The 18,188-nt window shown below is 40.5% G+C and overlaps 1 protein-coding gene across 1 annotated transcript in view; it reads left to right on the plus strand.

Annotated features, from left to right (window-relative positions):
* Nucleotides 1-18,188, plus strand: part of ARHGAP22 (Rho GTPase activating protein 22) — a 121,598-nt gene that overhangs the window by 4,304 nt on the left and 99,106 nt on the right. The window contains exons 2-3 of the mRNA XM_053983702.1: nt 9,009-9,208; nt 11,537-11,624. Of these exons, the coding sequence (XP_053839677.1) occupies nt 9,009-9,208; nt 11,537-11,624 (288 nt within the window). The remainder of the gene's footprint in view (nt 1-9,008; nt 9,209-11,536; nt 11,625-18,188) is intronic.

The raw sequence follows: 18,188 nt of genomic DNA on the forward strand, positions 1-18,188 counted from the left end.
ACTCCTTCCTGAGGCTGCAGTGTGGGCTATCTGCTGAGCTGGAAGAGGAAAGGATCTGTGCCCAGACTCTGCCCAGGCCTGCACATATTTAAGTACTTAAAACTAACATGGAGGAGGGAGGGTCCTGCTGACAGTCTTTCTGACAGGTACTCCTTCCACAGAGGTTTTCTGTTCATCCTTTGTGCCCAGTGAGCTGTAAATTAGCCTTTATGAAGAGCTCTAAAGAGAGGAGATACTAGGTTTTTGCTGTGGTTGAAAGAAGTTCCTTGTAATATCCTTCCTCTTAAAAGCAGGTGTTAAGAATTATTATGCTTCACTAAGATTGTCATCCTGTGAACTGGCATTGAAGTTAAAGCAACCTGTGGTATAAGAAACAAAGGACAAAGAAGCTGCATATGTTGTTTCTAAAGTGAGAACTGATTTTGTTGCATGGGAAGGGATTGGGCTGCTCATGATCTCTTTGGAAGAACTGTAAGCACAGGGTTAATACTTACTCCTTTGCAGAGCTCCAGTTTAGGAGGAGCCCCCTTTGCTTTATTAACCACTGATGTCACAAATACTTATGGCTTAATAATCTGAGTACTTAGATTGAGAGTATGAATTAATGTAGGAGTAAGAATTCCTATATTTCTTCTGCCTTTGTCCCCCAGATCAACCCTGGCAGTGGAGCAAGTCAGTTAGCTGTTGCACACAGTAGGAAGCAGAACTTGTTTGAACATTAAAAAGAAGTACAACAGTGTTGAAATAGGCACACTGAGCTCTTGGTTCAATGTTATGCCTTGAAAAGCAGGGTAGGAATGAATACCCTCCTGATCTTTGGATGACTGAAAGAAGAGAAATACAATGTTGTGGCTGAATTCAGGGAAGTTTATTGCTGAAAGTGGCTGGGTTCTGGTATCACTTTATCTTCTAACCAGTTGCTGGCAAAAGGTCTTGAGAGAGTTTTCTCTACTCTAGATTCTATTTTTTTCAGTCCAGAATAATTTTGGAAAATTATATCCCATGGAGTGGGGTAGACAAATTTCTTTGGTGCTCACAACATCAATTTTAGGAAGCACTGATGCTGGCAGCCACTGTCTGAGGAATATGGCCCATGTGCTTGGCATGGCACAGACAGTATTTAGCAAAAGTATGTGGGTGACTGGAGTGCCTCTGAGGAGCCTGAGGTTTTACACTGCAGTGCACCTATGCCTATGCTGCATCTGTAGTGCTGTAGAGCTACAGTTTCGATCAGGACTCCACAGTATTTGGTGCTGTACAAGCTCAGGCCACAGTCCCAGCTCCAAACTGAATGTTATTGTGGTCAGCATTTTTTTTTTTTTGTTCCTCAATTTACTATGAGTGGGAAGATTATTAAAAATTCATAGCCATAGCTGATGTAAATGGGCCAGGAGACCAGCTCCTTTAAAAAGGCCTTTATTAGGTGATCAGCTCTGGGTGGGGGCCCGAGGGGTCGCGCACACCGCCGCTGCTCCCTTCGGTGACGCAGAGGAGGAGGTGAACAGTTTTGCTTCACAGCAGAACTGGGGCTTCCGTCCTCAAGCACGTGCCTAGGAAGACATGTCCTGGCTCGTAGACTGGGGTCCTCATCTCGGTCTGGTTACCTTTAGGTGGTGGTGACCTCCAAAACTCGATTGAAGGTATGGGGGGATTCTTCCCACTAGGTCTAGTCACTTGGTTCCTCAAATTTCCACGTTGGTTTGTTGTTTCCAGGCCCTTTTGTTGGATTCTGTTCTGCTTTAGCTCATTTGCATATTGCTGAAGCTGTTTCCGGCCGCCATTTGGGGAGCAGCGGAGGCAATACCCGAGGGAATGAATAAGGGTATCAATAAAGGGATTCAACAAGGGGTAACAGGGGGGTATTATACAACCTTAGTGAACATGGGGAAGCATATAACAATTCCACAGTGGGAGAAATAACCAGGGGGGGCATTACAACAAGGGTACAGTTTGAATGAACATGGGGAGGCATATAATAAATCCACAGTGGGAGAAGTAACAAGGGGGGGTATTACAACAAGGGTACAACTGGAATGAACATGGGGTACAACAAATATGTAACTTTTACTGAACTTACTCATGACAATAGCCATTGGGAGGATTACAAGGGGCTGTTGCTGATTGCAGAGGGAGTTCAAGGTATTCATTTGGCCTTCCTTCTCTGACCTGATTTGACTCACTAAAACACCAGGAAAAAAAAATATCTTAGAACTTTCTACCATTCCAGTGAGCAACTTTTCTTATAAAAAGGTCTCACCTTGTCAGTGTAGGAGTGTAAGGCTGGGTGTATTGGCAGATGGAAAGAGCAGGGTGGAAGTGGGAAGAAAGGAACAAGACTTTTTTCTTCTGGCAGTGGTGCGCTGTAGCTCAGTGTGATTGTCAATGGGATTACAAGAGCTTTGGCAGCAACAGAGATGCCTTCAGCAGTGTGGGGTATGCAGTTCTTTTGTCAGGTATGCAGCTCTAACCAACCAGACAGAGAAGATGTATGGCTGTCTAGAGATTGTGCCCGGGTTCAGTGGGAGTGGAGAGCTGGTGCTTGGGTGTGCTAGATAACATTGTAGTCCGCAGTGTCTAACAGGTGTGTGTGCTTTAACACAACGCATCTAATAGCTATGACCTAAGTGCTGATCTGTCCTCTGAATAGTCTGCAGTGGATCCAGATGGGAGATCTCAGAGGACAGTGCAGATAAAGGGACTTTACAATATGGTCTTTTGCTGAGAGCAGTTTCTGTACTTGTTCATGTACTATCAAAATGGTCTGTACCTCTGGTTTTGCAATAACAAAGGATGTGGGCTATTTCACTTTACTAGATTGTAAATTGTTAGGTCAATCTGTTGTAGCAGAAAGAATTAAGTCATTATCCTTCCATCTTGGCACTTATCCATGATCTAATGCTAGTGGCATGATTATGTGGATTTGCAGGGCAGTTTCGAGAACAGCTGGTGGCAGGTTACCTACAGTATTTAAGGTTTGTTCATTGACAGGTGTCAAAATCACCACACATTCCTACAACCTGAAGCAGTAATTCAAATTCTTTTGCAAATGTAAGGTTAAACTCATTTAAATAATTATTCTGTGGAGTTGAGACCTGCTGGCCCTCTTGCTGATAGTGATAGCAAATGAAATTCAGGACTACTTTGTACAATAGCTGAAAGGTCTCCAGTGTGAAATGTTAACCAGCAAAGCAATGCCCCTTTACCTATATGATAGCAATGGACTGCCAAAATCCTTCACTTTTTTCCTGAAGTCCAACATGCTAACAATTTGTTACAATAGTTTGAAGATGAATGTCAATTGTTCTTCAGGAGAAAAGGATGAAATTATCCCATTGACTTACCTTCTGACTTTGAGTTTTGTTTTGTTTTTTATCCTGGTTTGGTACTTTGTCTGGTTTCCCAACCACTGCAGAAAATACCAGTTAGTAGAGAAACATATATAAAGCTGTCTCCCTGCTTTTTCTTCGGTTGGACAGTAAGATTACAGAACTTCTTCCAGTGTAATGTATTTGTGGGGTTTCTTGGGGAAAAAAAAAAAAAGGGTTTCCAGACCCATTTATTTTTCCTTTCTTATTTTTATTTTGGCTGAAAGAAATACAAATCAAGGGAAGGAATTAATCATAGCATGTCACTTTGCTCTATAAAGTGTTCTGAGGAGACAGGTGCAGCTTTATTGAGCAGAAGTGATGGAGCACAAGCTGGCTCTTAGGGTAGTGTTTCTGAATGTGGCAATTGTCATCCAGATCACAAAATGTGAGCAGCTACATGGCTGTGTAGCACCTTTCTGTTTTTGTAGAGATTGCTACTCTGTCTTGAGGGAACTAAAAGCCCTTGCCAGTTCCTTAAATTGATATTTTTCCAGTTGCCTAAAAATATCTTGTCACCAACCACTTCAAGTACCCTGCCTTTAATTCTTTGCTTATTGTGTTTCAAGATGCTTAATTCTCAGATTGTGCTGATGAAGTGCCTTGGTTTTATTTGTGCTTACTGACTCTGGTATCTTAGCAATCAAATTTGAAGACAAATACGGTTCTGTGATGGACACAAAAAATCTAAACCAAATATTTTATTGTCTACAGTTCAGCAAAAGGAAACTCAGTATCTCTTTAATAGGCATATTACCTGCATTTCTGGTGAATCCTTTTTATAAGGCCAAATTTGAATTAAATAAACCAACTGAGTATCATTTATAGTATGGGAAGCCACTTCCCTTTGTGGCTAGTACTTTAAATGAAGACTATATTAGAAATAATATGTAGTGTCACTGTGTCATCAGACTGAAGGAACACCAGAGCAAAGTGCCTTTATTGTAGGACAGTTTGTTGGCCAAAATCAATTATAATGACTATATTGATTTTAGCTAACTGCCTATGAAATTTCAAAAGATTACATCTTTAATTGATATTGAATTGCATTGACTTGATTGATTTCCATGTCTGGTTTAAGTAAGTACTTACTGAGTGCTCAAATCTCTAGTGGTGTCCAGAGCTGGGAGTGGGAGAGGAGGGCAGAAGAGATTGTATAATATTGCCAGGCAGATTGAACTCAGGAAGGGGGGATGGTATGGATAGAGAAGGGAAGATGTTGTCTCTGTTATGTGCATGTCATAGTAGGAGATAGATGTGATGAGGAAACAGGAATGTGGATATTGCTTGGAGGCAGGTCTGAGTTGCAGAGGAACTCTTGTATGGCCCTCTGGATAGGGATTGCTGCCTCTGTAAGGAGTGGCAGTGTGGCTCCATCCAATTTCACCCATCCACTCCTTAGAATAATCTTTGATTTTACTTTTAGAGGCATGACAACCAAATATGGGGTTTTGGAGGGGAGTTTATTTAGTGCAGTCTTAGGCATTTGCACAGTGAGTGTTGAGCTGCACTTCACTGCCTTAGCTTGTATTCCTCCTGCCATCTTCATCTGGATAGGAGAACTTCCATGTGCCAGTGTCACTTCCAGTCATAGGAGTCATTTCGAGGTCTGTAATTGTTGCCTTACAGGATGATTTACCATCCCCAAATGGCTTGATGCGTTAGTGTCACCTCTGGGTCTGCCCGGCCTGTTGTTACAATTGCCTTGTTTCCCTGCTTCGGGTGGGGGTGCTGTGGGTTGTGGTTGGCATTTCTGTACTGCCGTGCTGTGCAAATGAATCCTAACCCTTTTCCCAAAGGAGACTTTGAATCCTTTCTACACCGATTTCTGTTTAGAACTTAGGTGTATGACTAAATCAATAATCAACTAATGACAATGTGAAGAGTGAAACCAGCCTATGTGGTGTTATTGAAAACACATTTCTGGATTGGAACTCCAGAACATGTAAAGTATTTGCTGAGTTGTAAGTCTGATTTATTGATTTGTTTTCTTCCTTATGTTCTGCTGATTCCATAATTCTGTAAAATAGATAAGCACAAGTAAAATATTTCTACCATTAAGAATGGTAATATATTTCTGCCATTAAGAATCAGGGGCTTGGTGTACTGCATTAGATTATCAAAGCAGATATTTTGGTCCCAGTAACCTAAGATAGCTGCTACATTAAAGGCAGGACGTGCTCATTCTGACCTCTATGCAATTATTGTATTCTGTGAAGCATGCAATATAAGCATCAATGCTGTTATTAGCCATAAATAAATCCCCTTTCTAAAAATTTCTATCTGATCCATGTTGTTGACTTGCAGATGAAGTTGCTAAGTATGTCCCTAATGAAATTAACTATTACAGTCACGACCGGAAACTAAGGAAGTGGAAAGCTAAGACAGCATGACGAATTAACAATCATAGCAATTGATTGAGACATGGTGCTGCATAAAATGAAATAAGAAAAAGTTCTGCATTCTCCAGAGATTGCTCATGAAAGCTTTACCTCTTAACTAAAATAAATAATTACTATGTGAGCTATACAAATAGTATCAAAGGGGGACTGAGGGAATATACAAGGTAACATTTCAAAGCAAGATGTCTGATGTCTTTTGTGAGGTCTGTGTCAATATAGATGGTAGGTTTCCAGTTAAATAAAACTAATTTCTTTTTAGAGTGAGAGATAAAATAGCAGAGGGTGTATACAACTACATGAAAGTCAGGAAAACTGAAGGCTGATGGGACTTTCATGCTGGAGAGTGCTAAGGTACTTCAATGTGGAGATGACTTAGATGCTTGCTGAAAGATGGATTTTGGTATCATTAGACTAATTATTACTTTAATAGCCGAGATGTTGCCTAAGAACCATTATAGTGCCTTTGATAAGAGCATATTTTTGAGATATTTATTTTTGTAATGACATAATTTGTAACATGGGTGTGGATTGGAATTTGTACAGTCTAAACCAGATCACAGTTTGGTCATAGTGGTAAAATGTGGCCTGGGATGAGGTTTTATCCAACTCAATTCTTATGGGCCTCTGCAATAGAAATTTAAACATGACCAGTGAGTTTTCTTACTGCCTCTGTGTGAAATGGGGTCCTCCATGTCCTGGTGGTGATGGGAAGGGGGCTGGGTGTTCTGGTACCTCTGTCACCATCTGCCAGAGGACCTGTGCTGCCAGAAGGGCCGATACTAAAGCCTGAGGATGCTGGCTGTGTGAGGGAAAGTGGTTCTTGATATTTACAATTCAAATACCTGTCTGAGAGAGCTCAGACTACAGTGAGTGAGTTTAGAGAATACACCTGGATACACTGATTTTAAGTGAACTCTCTAGTAATATTTTTTTTTTTTACAATTGTTTTAGTATGTAAAAATAATCAGAATGAAGGAGTACTGGGTTAAGAGAATCCAAAAGTTGCTGGTAAATTTTACTGATGTAGGACTAATGCTGTATATTGGCTCACATTTAATTCAGCAATGTATTTTAGGCATAAACTAAAGGAAGACTAACTCTGAAAAAGCTGTGATGCTGCAGCAGTATCTTACTTGTTACATTTCAACTTTTAAATTAATTTTGAAGTGAAACTAAAAACAAAATAAAAAATTAATTTCTTCAAATTAAAAATAATTTTATCACAAAATAATTATAATTTGAAAACTAATTTCTCTTCATTGACCCACAAGACAAAACAAGTTATTCACAGTTTTGTTGAAAGCAGCAGGATTTACCTTAGCAGTTTAGAGAAATGGGAAAAAAATCCATACTGCCTGTCAGACAGGGCTTTCATCAAGTCTGAAATTTAACAAAGTGATGCATCTTCTGTCTATAAAACTGGAAGGTTGTTGTGGTCAGAATGAGTGCCTACTGAATGGTTGCAGGAAAGGTGAGTGGATCCTTAAGGCAGAGTGGAAGGAGAAAGTATATGAAACTATAAAAGTGGGGATTATGTCACAGAGACTTTGATAATGGGAGGATGTGATACCATTCAGGTCTGCCCTCTGCTGATGGAAGTGTTTAGTGTGTAGATGTGCTGGTTTAGAGCTCTTTATAAAGCACAACATGATGACCTGACTGTCAGGTCATGAGGGAGGTCAGAGCAGATTTTATCACAGACACCAGTGTGATTTCCCTCACTGGATTACACTGAGGAGGCTCTTTAAAGATCTGACCTAAGTCTGTTATCTGCCTCTCCTTATTTTGCAGTTTGCTTCATGGAAGTGAAGAAATAGAATAAATAGGATCAATCTTAATGTTGCAAATGTGATTATTTTAATTTGTTTTTATCCCCCAAACACCACAACATCCTCATTATTTTTCTTTCTTTGCCAAATGCTGGCAGTTTCATTACTCTGTGGTGAGGTGCCAGGAGCAGAAACCAATCACGTTGGCAACATCAAGGCCATGTTTAGTTCTCTGAACCCAAAAAAGGCAAAATTAGAAAAAATTAGATTCTGAGAGGCAGAAGGTTGTTTTGCCCTTTCTTGTGATGGTTTGAATTAGCTGCAGTGTATCAGGGGTGCCTGGATAAGAAGCTTGCCTGGTTTTAGCTGCAACAGTTCACAGTGTTAATGTGAGATATCAGTGATACAGATTTACTGGTAGTGGCCTGTAAACTCACACCTTGTTCTGAGTGGGCAGTTATAAATTTTGATTTAAGTTAGCTGAGTGCAGAAAATGGGAAGGAACAGGATCATATTAGCACTAATGAAGGAAAAATATCATGAAATATTAAATAACTATTAATACAAGATATTTCATAAATCCGAAGGAGGTAGAGGTGGAAAAGACCTACGAGGTCACCTAACCTATCTATTCTGAAGGACTGGCTTGCTGCCTGCAATATATAATCATTGTCTGCTACTCCAGACTAGTTCTAAATGCCCCAAGCTTTAGTACTCTTAATGCAAGAGAGGAGGAAAGAAAAGGTCATAGACTTTTTTTCTATTTGTTAAACTTTTCCTCACTTCTTTTATGTTTCTGAAACCCTCCCTCAAATTTACATGTTGGTTTTTCCTCTATTTTGTCTTTTTATTTTTCAATTTTGTTTTTCTGCTTCAGTGTCAGAAAGCCCTGAAGAGAGAGATTATTTCAGTAATTCTGGATAGCTGTGTTATCTCTGTCTTCTGTGTGGATCACAGTCACTACTTTGACAATTCTCTTTATTAATTTTCCTCAGTTTTTAATATTTTTCTCTCCTATAGCAGCTGGGTTCCCTGGCTAATCACCCCAAACTAGTAGTGTGTGGAATAAGAATATTTTTTTATACTCTCCTTCTCTTTGTGCCCCCTCACCATACATTTACACATCCTCATTGGGCAAATATCCTGTTGGGAGAGAGCAACATCATTATTCCCAGGTAGAGCTGGAAGGCAGTGATGATTTGCCACGAAGAATGGTTGTATGAGCAGTGAAGACTCAGTGGAGGTGTGGTGTCTCTTTAGACACTCTGGAGTGAGCAGTACCAAAAAAGGTGATGTTTGTCCAGTGTTTAGCTGTCATGAGCTTGAATGTACTCCCTGAAAAACAAGTGCCTGTTCAAAAAGGAAGCATGTCTGTCCATACCTGGGAAGGAAGTGTGGAACAGTTATTTAGCCTCTCTGAGTGTTCTTACTATTATTTCTTTGTTTCACTTACTCTGTAATTGCCTTTTCAGCCCGGTCAAGGAGTTTGGTGATGGGTGAACAGATTGGGCCTCCCTCCAGACCATCTTCTCCAAACCCTCAGGAACGTGTGCTGAAGAGTGGCTGGCTAAAGAAGCAAAGGAGCATTATGAAGAATTGGCAGCAGCGGTGGTTTGTGCTGCGAGGGGATCAGCTCTTCTATTATAAGGATGAAGAGGAAACTAAACCTCAGGTATGACTAGAGAACTGCAGGAGTTAATGGTTGTGACTTCTGTGTGATCACAGCTGTGCTTTGATTGACAGCTCATTTCAGTAGTTTTCTACCCTCACCAAAACCTTACACACTTGAGGAGGTTCAAAGGCACAAGATATTGCAGGGAGGCTTTTCTACTGCCTGACAGATGATAGACCTTGGGAAAAGGTTAGAAGGTGTTTACTTACCCACTAGGGCATGCTGACCTCCAAATCTTAGTATGGTCAGCTATGAGACTGGAGTTTGACAAGAAGAGCTATGGAGTTGCAGATTAGAGGCAGGAGTGATTAACCTTCTTGCTCAGCTGGGACTTGGTGTCTCCCAGCTAATCCATTGTTGGCCATGAGGTGAACCAGCTGCTTAGAGCTGGCTTGTGTGTGTGGAGTGTGTAGGTTTGGTTACATGCTGAGAATGGGCTTTAATATGTGTTTTAGTGGGAGGGAGGATGTTGTGGGATGTTGGATGTTGTGCTGTGGGCTAAAGCTTACACAGGAGATGAAGAATTTCTTATTCATGTTTTTCTAATGCCTGCAAAATTTTCTCAGAGCATTTGAGCTAAGGTCTTTCCTGTTGCTGTAGTAGATTATGCATCATAATTCACATAGTCATTGTTTTGACTGTCAGGCCTCTAACCAGAGTCATTGAACAGAGGAAACATAATTGAATGAGCCAGACATTGTCCCTATGCTGCTGGCTCCTGATGAGTCAGTACTGGCATTACAGAGTGACAGTCGTACTGTGTAATATCATCACCATCCACACACTCATTATAGACAATTATTAAATTGCTTGATGCAGCTGCCTGCTTGACTGTCACACATAAATTTCATTGCAGAGTGAGAATGGAAATTAATGTTCCCCTGTGGGCCTGACATAAACATGGTAGATGAATGAGGATGTTGACTGCATCGTTTCTTATATTTTGCACTCTCCTGATCAGGGACTTGCTCCATAATTATGGAAAGTCTGCTTTGTAAAGGCTAGAGAGATTTGAACTTGCTGATGTAACTTGATTGCTCAGGATGCTGCCAGCAACAGCTGGATTTTGCACTTTCAAGCCAGGCACCTTATCTTCATATGCAATGCATGTGGGAGAGCTGGGCACTTTTGAACCATGCCAGTGAACCTGATGAGGAAGAAATGGCCTCATGTAGTCATGTTGTAAAGGGTTTCTTTAACCCTGGCCCTTTTTGGGCACGGGGTTGCCATTCCTTTATCACTGTGGGAAGCCATTTTGTATAGGATGATACAGGACTGTGCTCTGACTTTTCTTGTATGAGTTGCAAATTAGGATTTGCATCTGACTTCAGCTAGGACTGTATGCATCCCACAGGAGAGATGTACTTTTGGGACTTACAGACAGCTGTTGCTTGGGATTCTCTGGAATGAAGGGTCAATGGCACAGGTGTGCCTATGCATCTTAGGAAGACAACTGAGACCCTTTGTTGTAGGGAGATTTTTTTTATAGGCCATGGAGATATTTTCACCAGTTGTTATTGATATTAATCCCTATTTTTCTTCAGCCTAAAGGTACTCATGCTTAATTTAAGTATTTTTGTTTTAAGTATGGCCTTTAAGCTTCTGTGTAAAAATGAAATCAATAATTTCTCTGAAATTCCCATTGATCTTCCACCTACTTGATTATTTATACATACTCTGGAAGAAAGTTGTATTCTTGTTGCTTACCTGGTAAAGTCAAATGAGATTTATGGCATAATGTTTCAAGAGAGAAACATGAAACAATATCTCTTTTTTCATGGATGTTGCATTGCCTATTTTTATGAAAACCTGTTCTTTCAGATTCTTAGAGGAAACTGTAGATACTCTTCTTTTAATAATATTACAGGAAAGGTAGAGCTGTAATCTAATGGCAGAAGAATCACACAGGCTTTCTGGAGGGAAGAGGAATTTTTCTGTTGTCTTAATGGATTGAGTACTTTCTGGAAAATGGGCCATTTTATTCAAATGCATGCTGCCACCAGAAGTTCAAGGGTGTAGGAAGAGTAGATGTAATGTGAGATGAAACTCTTGCAAGGGATAATTAGTTATGGAAACCAAGGAGAATAATTTCTGCATGCTCAGAGTAATGTTATTCCAGAGGAAACAGCCTTTAACCAGCAGTGTCCAGTGTGAGAGAAAGGACAATGAAGCAGGTGGATACCAGCTCAAATCTTTTCTTGCTCAGAATGGTGGAAAGGTGTTGGGATCAGCAGATGAGCAGGACTTGAGTTTACTTTACATTTTATCATCTTTTCCTTACCCTTTTAGTGGCCTTTCCCTTTTCACTAATGTTTGTGTCCATTACAGGGTTTGATACTACTGCAAGGCAGTCAGGTGAACGAGCTGCCACCTAATCCTGATGAACCAGGGAAACATCTGTTTGAAATTACCCCAGGTATGCCAGCATTTTTTTGTGCTTTCACTGTAACATCACATCATTCCCATCAGTTGTCAGTAATGGTAATTGAGTTGGATTGATCACTCCTGAATGTTCTGATACACTGGTGAGATTATCCAGTGAGACTGAGAAAAGGGACTTGACTACATGGTGTTCTTTGTACTGGATATAAGTGCTGCTGTGGTGCCTCATTTTCATTTCACAGTAGTTGAGATGCATCATGATTCTTTCCTGTTTGGAGAGGCTCTTTGCTTGGAGCACTGTGTAGTCTCTCTATGGATGCATTCTTCTGGTTGCTACAGGAGAAACAGGCACAGAACTTAGGGAAGAGGGACATGTGGTATCAGGATGCAATTTCTTTCATGTATATTAATTATTTTGGGAAGTGGGTAGGAGAGTAAACAAAAAGCTTCAAAACACTTCCCTTTTGGATGAAATGTTTAAGAACATAGATGACCTAGCATGGAAGAGAGGTTGAATATTTTCAGGTGGAAAATCTAATGATCTGTCACTGTAGTATTAATGTAAAATTTTGCAGTCATTTTAGCTCCCATATAATCAATTTCTGGGGACAGAGTTGCTATCTCCAGGATAGATTCAGAATTAAGTTCCCTGTAGCAGTATAGGAGCAATTTAATTAAGTTGATTTAGTTCTGGTTATATTTGTATTCAAACCCTGCACATGGGTTTGAATGCAGTGTATTTTGGAGGTAGTTTCAGGTGGCAGGATCTGCAGAGGAGAAAACCTGTTGCAGTGCTACAGTGTTACAGCAGAGGAATGAGATCCCTGAAAGGACTGAGCCAGTTCATCTATCTCCCAGTACCTGAACACCGAGTTCCTAGAGACGAAGAGGCAGACAAATGTGACTGTGCTAAAAATTGAGTGCACTGACTCAGTCATGCTTCACTTCACTGCCAGCTTGTCCTGCATGGACTACCTGTCCATGCTGCTTAGCATTGTCTCTCCCCACAGCATCGGTACTGTCAGTAGGGAAGATAAAAGTAATTGCTTTAGGCTACCTCTTGTTTTTTTAATATATATTTTTTTAAATGAACACTTGCCCCTGTATTTGAATGTTATTGCTGTGAAGTCAGGTGTGTTTTTACTCTTTGGGTTAATTTTCTTACCACCCTGTTAGGCTGGCTTAAAATACCATTTTTGCAGATCCCTCTCAAGACAGTATCAGTCAGAGCAAGAAAAAACAGTGCTGTAAGGTTTTCAATGACCCCATCAGGCAGTGTTTTGCAATATCTCAGTCACAGACTTCTGTTTGACATGCAGGAAGCTACTTGGGGAGAAGAGATTAATTTTTTTTCCTCTTACTTATCACTGTGCACTATCTATTAATGCCTTTTTCTCCCTTATACTGCATGGTGCCCTCATAGGCAGGGCTCCACAGCATTGCCTGTATGGAGGATCTCCAAGGAAGTGGCATTAATTGTTGGTCTGAATGTGTCACATCTGCACCATTTTGCAAAAATTGTGCTCCATACTGTTGCAGAAGGACTGTGGGTCTGTGATGTGAAAACACTTGCATTGTTGTGATTGTGAATGATCCCATGTGTTTTGGCAATGATCTGAAATAATTAACTAAGCCACAGACTGGCTTTATTGAGTTTCCTGCAGATTTGAAGTTCTTCTGTTTCCAGATGGCAAAATAGCAATTCTGTACTACTTGTCCAACTTATCAGGTTGTATTACTGTAGCCTGCAAAAGAATTGTCCTAAACTGCAGGTAGCTGTTCCTTCAGGTGAGTTGGTAAAGCAGGGCCAAGTGGCTAATTGAAAGGGGCTATTCAGAAAGGTGGAAAAAAGTGACACTGTTTAGCATGGTTGTGGATCCCAGGATATTTGTGTTCCGTCTGGTGTTTTGACATCACACTTTTCTGTATTCCCTGAAAAAACTATTCAGTCTTAGTGTACCACTGACTTGTCTGCAAAATGAAGATGTTTTCCCTAACTTATGCAGCTAAATCCTGTTTGTAGCAAACTTAGTTGCTACATGGGTAGTAAGTATTGAAAAAAACACTATAAATAGCCAGTCAATACAGAATGTGATTGACACAGATGTCACTGGAGAAATGTGGCCTGAAGGGTTCCCCATTTTGTTCACAGTACATTTATTCTGTGCTGGTTTTGGCACAAATGCCTTTTCTTTTTTTGCATGTGTTCTGAAACGACCGTGTTCTGCGTGGTTGCCAGCCTGCAAAACACCCACATACTGAACAGCTCTGAAACAGATGCCAGACAGGAAGGGGAGCACAAATTATCTTGCAGGACCCAGATCTTTATTTCCCATCACTGCCCATCTTTCCCTGTGTTGGATGTATGGCCATGATTACATTGCTGCCTAATTGTGTTTCATTTATCCCAGTATAAGCTAGGACTTTACCGTTTCTATAGAAATATTAAGATTTTTTTTTTAAACTCTCTTAGCTAAGTTGGGGATTTTGTGAATACAGGTACATTCAATAGCTCAAGTATAGATTAGGGTTTTACTGTGCTAGTAAGCATCGAGCTTTAACTAACAAAATTAAGAATGGAGTGTAACATTCCTAAAGTGTGCCTATAGCTATACCAGTTTATCTGGCAAAGAGAAGAGACTGAGATCTGACAAATGTCCAAAGAGTTCCAAAGTCCATGGTACCAGCCATCTCCAAAACCCTATTTTGTGATTAATGGCTAAGGCATTCAGCGTACTTGTTGTGCAACTGTTGCTGAGATCTTGCCACCTTTCCTCTGCTACAGTCTGTGTTAAGTTTAGCTGTGAGAGCTGTTCCCTCAGAGGGCAGGGACTAGAGTAACAGCATGTCCTGTGCTGTAACAGAGCATGTATTGATTTTCTGCTGAGTAACAAGAACTAATGATGGGCATTGTGTATTATTCATGTTTCATCAAGTTCATTTCTAAGCTGTATAGGGCAGCTGGGAGAAGGGTTAACTAGGGACATGAGAGACGGCAGAACAGTTCTACAGTCAAACCAGTGTTAGATCTGGTGACAGGGCTTCCTGAAATATATTCTCTACATTCCTTTTTGGGGAAACTGTGTAAATTTCTGGATGCTTTTGAATCCACTCATGCTTCCCTTCATCATAGAAGTTCAAAGTGGAATGGTGGGGTAAGCTGTGGGTATAAGTTGCTCTCATATGCCAGTGCACATTAGCAGGTGGTGGGGGATGTTTTTGTAAAGTTATGAAGGTAATATGAGGTCAGGTGCAAATGTTGTACCATTTGGGGTAATAATTCCACAGCAGCTGGTATTTATGGATGGAAGTGATCTATGTTGTTTGGGAGAGGAGTCTGAATCTGGCAACAAAAACAGCATCTGCTGTTGCTAGGGGCAACAGAACAATAAGGTGTTGACCTGGAGTTAGAGTGCATTTCAGAGTGGTGTAATGCAGCTTGTAAGAAGCCACAGGGATTAAGCTCTGAGAAAGTCTTAAGGAATGTTCATGACTTAAGTGCTCCTGAAGTCTGACCTTTTAGGAAACAATGTTTTAATGTCTTGTGGCAAGTGGTCTACCTAGTTTCATTCCCCAGTCTTTGCAGCACCATGAAGTGCTCAAGTTCTTCTGCAGACAGAGAATTTCCTGATATAGTAAGGTTTTTAGAATCCAGAAGGGGAGTGGTAAAAATATTCAGAAGTTAGGAGGTACTCATGGTACACATTTTGATGTCCCTTATCACTGATGGTAGCTAGTTCCTGTTTCTCGACACAGTGCTTTTTGCCAAGGTGAACAGTGTCAGCTCTTAGCTGAGACTTTCTGTGAGAATTAGAGTGCAGTTTTGTAATGAGTTTAATTTTTTCATTGGAAACAGCTGCTGAAAGGGTTGATATTTTTTCCATATATATAATAATATTTTTCATTTCAGCTCTCATGACTGAAAAAAAGTTCTCAAACCAGTTGGACTTCAGGTCAATCCAACCAAGGTGGTGAAAACTGCACCTTCAGGTTGTTTTTTGTGCTCCAGTTGAGTTATCAACAGCTCTCTCCTTAGTGAAGCAGTTCAGTCCTCTTCATTTTCGTTACCTTGGTCTTTTTGCAGACTTAGCCGGAGCAAGAATCACTGCCTATACATGATTTACATGTCAAAGGTTATTTTCAATACTTTAGAAGTCAGCTCTCTATGGTGTGCTCTTTCAGTTAGTTATAAAGACTTAATTCACTATAGGCAACTTGCCCTTACAAAAGGAACTTGCATGGAATACTGAATCTTTCAAAGATGGAGTAGTGGTTGCATTGTGCCAGAAGTTAGGTTGGGGCAAAATAAAATGCCTCATGCAGAAACTTTGTGCAGGGCTTACGCAGAAGCTACTTCATGGCCTTGGTTGGGCTCTATAACAAGAAGGAAAATCAAGAAAGGCAAAATAGAAGGTAGGAGTCCTAATTCTTACAGTAACAATAATTATTGTCTACTTGTTCTGTAGGGGTCCATTTGTGTTGTTGACAGTATTTGACAGAGAATTTGGAGTGGCAGCTTGTTTGTCTTGTACCAGTAGGTGGAATGATGCCCACAGAGCAGTCTGATCTGGTACGCTTCTGCATCCCAGGTGATCAACACCAATTAAGCTATTTTTGTGGCCTTTTTAACTCAGTTCCTGTTGAGATGGTGTGTAATTAAAATACCAGGAGGAGAAATTAGAAATTCATACATTGAAAAGCATTCCGTGTTCTCATTATTCAATGTAAATTGCAATTCTAATTAACAGCAGGATCCTGAGTTTTGCATTGGTAATTAAGTTTTCTCCTGAAGTCTACAGCTGAAAACTGACTGTGCATATCTGAATATGTGATGATGTTGATATTTGAGAGGTATATTTAGATTCCTGGGATTTGGCATCCACCATATTGGCTAGGGAAGTGGCAGCAAAATAAAGTCATTTTGGGTCCTACAAGAAGGTTTAAGACAGAGTAGTTGCAGCAGTGTATTCTGGAAACACTTAGCAAGAGAGGGCTGTGGATGTTACCATGTCCATGGCATTGCATTGACCTGGACAAGAAGATTGGTGGTCTTGGTTTTGCCGTGGAGGGTCCTGTCAGATCTGTGTTTATTACTTCTAGATATCTGGAGCATAGGTGAGAGCATGCGGTATGTCACTAAAAACCTGTCTCTTGGAACATAAGATAGACTTTTCCATTTATTGAGGGATGAGAAACAATAAATGTCTTTTCTAAATTGTCTTTCCAAAGGAGTGCCCAGAATGATAAAATTGTATGCTTTCTTTGCAGTCATAGTCTGGAAACTGTTTTGTATTATTACTTTTTTTCTTGGGTTGAGACCTTTAAGGTAATAACGTATTAACACTCAGATGATGACAAGTATATCTGCTTGCCTTTTCCCAGCTGCAGTGTCTTTTCATGCTCAAGTGCAGTTTGAGTCTCCTTGAGAGTGTGTATGCTGAAGCTCTGTGCCTGGGAAGTGTCGGTGCGCTGTTCTCTGCTAGCTTGCTCCGTCTCTCCTGAGCACTAGATGGTGCTGGTTCTTTCCAGCTTCTGCTTGGGCTCCTGCTGTCAGTGATGGCACACGTCTTGAATCCCTGGAGCGTGAGTTCATCCTCTCAGAGAAAACTAGCTACTCTGTCTTCTTCATTCGTGCCTCCTCAAAGCAAATCAGCAAGCAAGAGTTCTCTAGCGACGTCTTTGCCCAGGCTGTGAAGCCAATGAAGCCAAAGTGCTCTGTAGGCAGAATACAGTATTGAATGCATTTCTGCACGTTTACTCAGTTGGTTAGAGTGTGGTGCTAATGATGCCAAGGTTGTGGGCTTGATGCCTGAATGGGTCATTCACTTAAAAGCTGCTCTCGATGGTCCTTGTGGGTCCCTTCCAACTCAGAATATTCTGTGATTGTGTAGTATTCTATACTGAACATACTCCATCTATTCACAATTACAGCTGCTGTCTCAGATGCCAAAATCAAATGTTTTCAATGTCTTTGAAAACGTTTAAGTTCAAATTGTTTACCTATTTGAATCTTGTTTTGGTCTTAAAACTGTAATATAAGAGGAGAACATGTTCTGTATAGGCACACAGAGTAATGACTCTGTGGGGAAGCCACTTGGATGGTTTCAGGTTAACATACTGACCCAGTGCTTATGGAATATTTAGTGGCATCTATCTGACTGTTTTCCTCTTTCCCCATTCTGAGCCTGCTAAAATTATTTTTCAAAATATGTATCTTCAAAATTTTGCAATTTTAATGCATTGGTATTTTCCAAAAGGTGCTAACTAATTTCCTCGGGATTACTCCTTTCTTAATTCAACTGAGATTCTTTTATTGAACTGAAAAATAGCTTTAATGGCCTATCCAGACCTTGATAACTTCCTTTAGTTCAACACAAGTATCAATCAGCTGCCAGTATTTCTAGGCTTCTTTTACTAATGGATTCAAGTTGATGAACTGGTACTTGAGTAAGTTAATGGAGTCCCTCATTTCCCTTGTGCAGATAAATGCTAGCAGCTCAGATCTTCTGTGAGCAAGGCTTCCCTGCTTACTGATTTTCTGATCTGTACTTTCCCTGAATGCTTGACTGTATCATGTCACTGAATTCTTATGAAAATA

The sequence above is a fragment of the Vidua macroura genome, chromosome 8, assembly GCF_024509145.1.
Source record: "Vidua macroura isolate BioBank_ID:100142 chromosome 8, ASM2450914v1, whole genome shotgun sequence".
Lineage (NCBI taxonomy): Eukaryota > Metazoa > Chordata > Aves > Passeriformes > Viduidae > Vidua > Vidua macroura.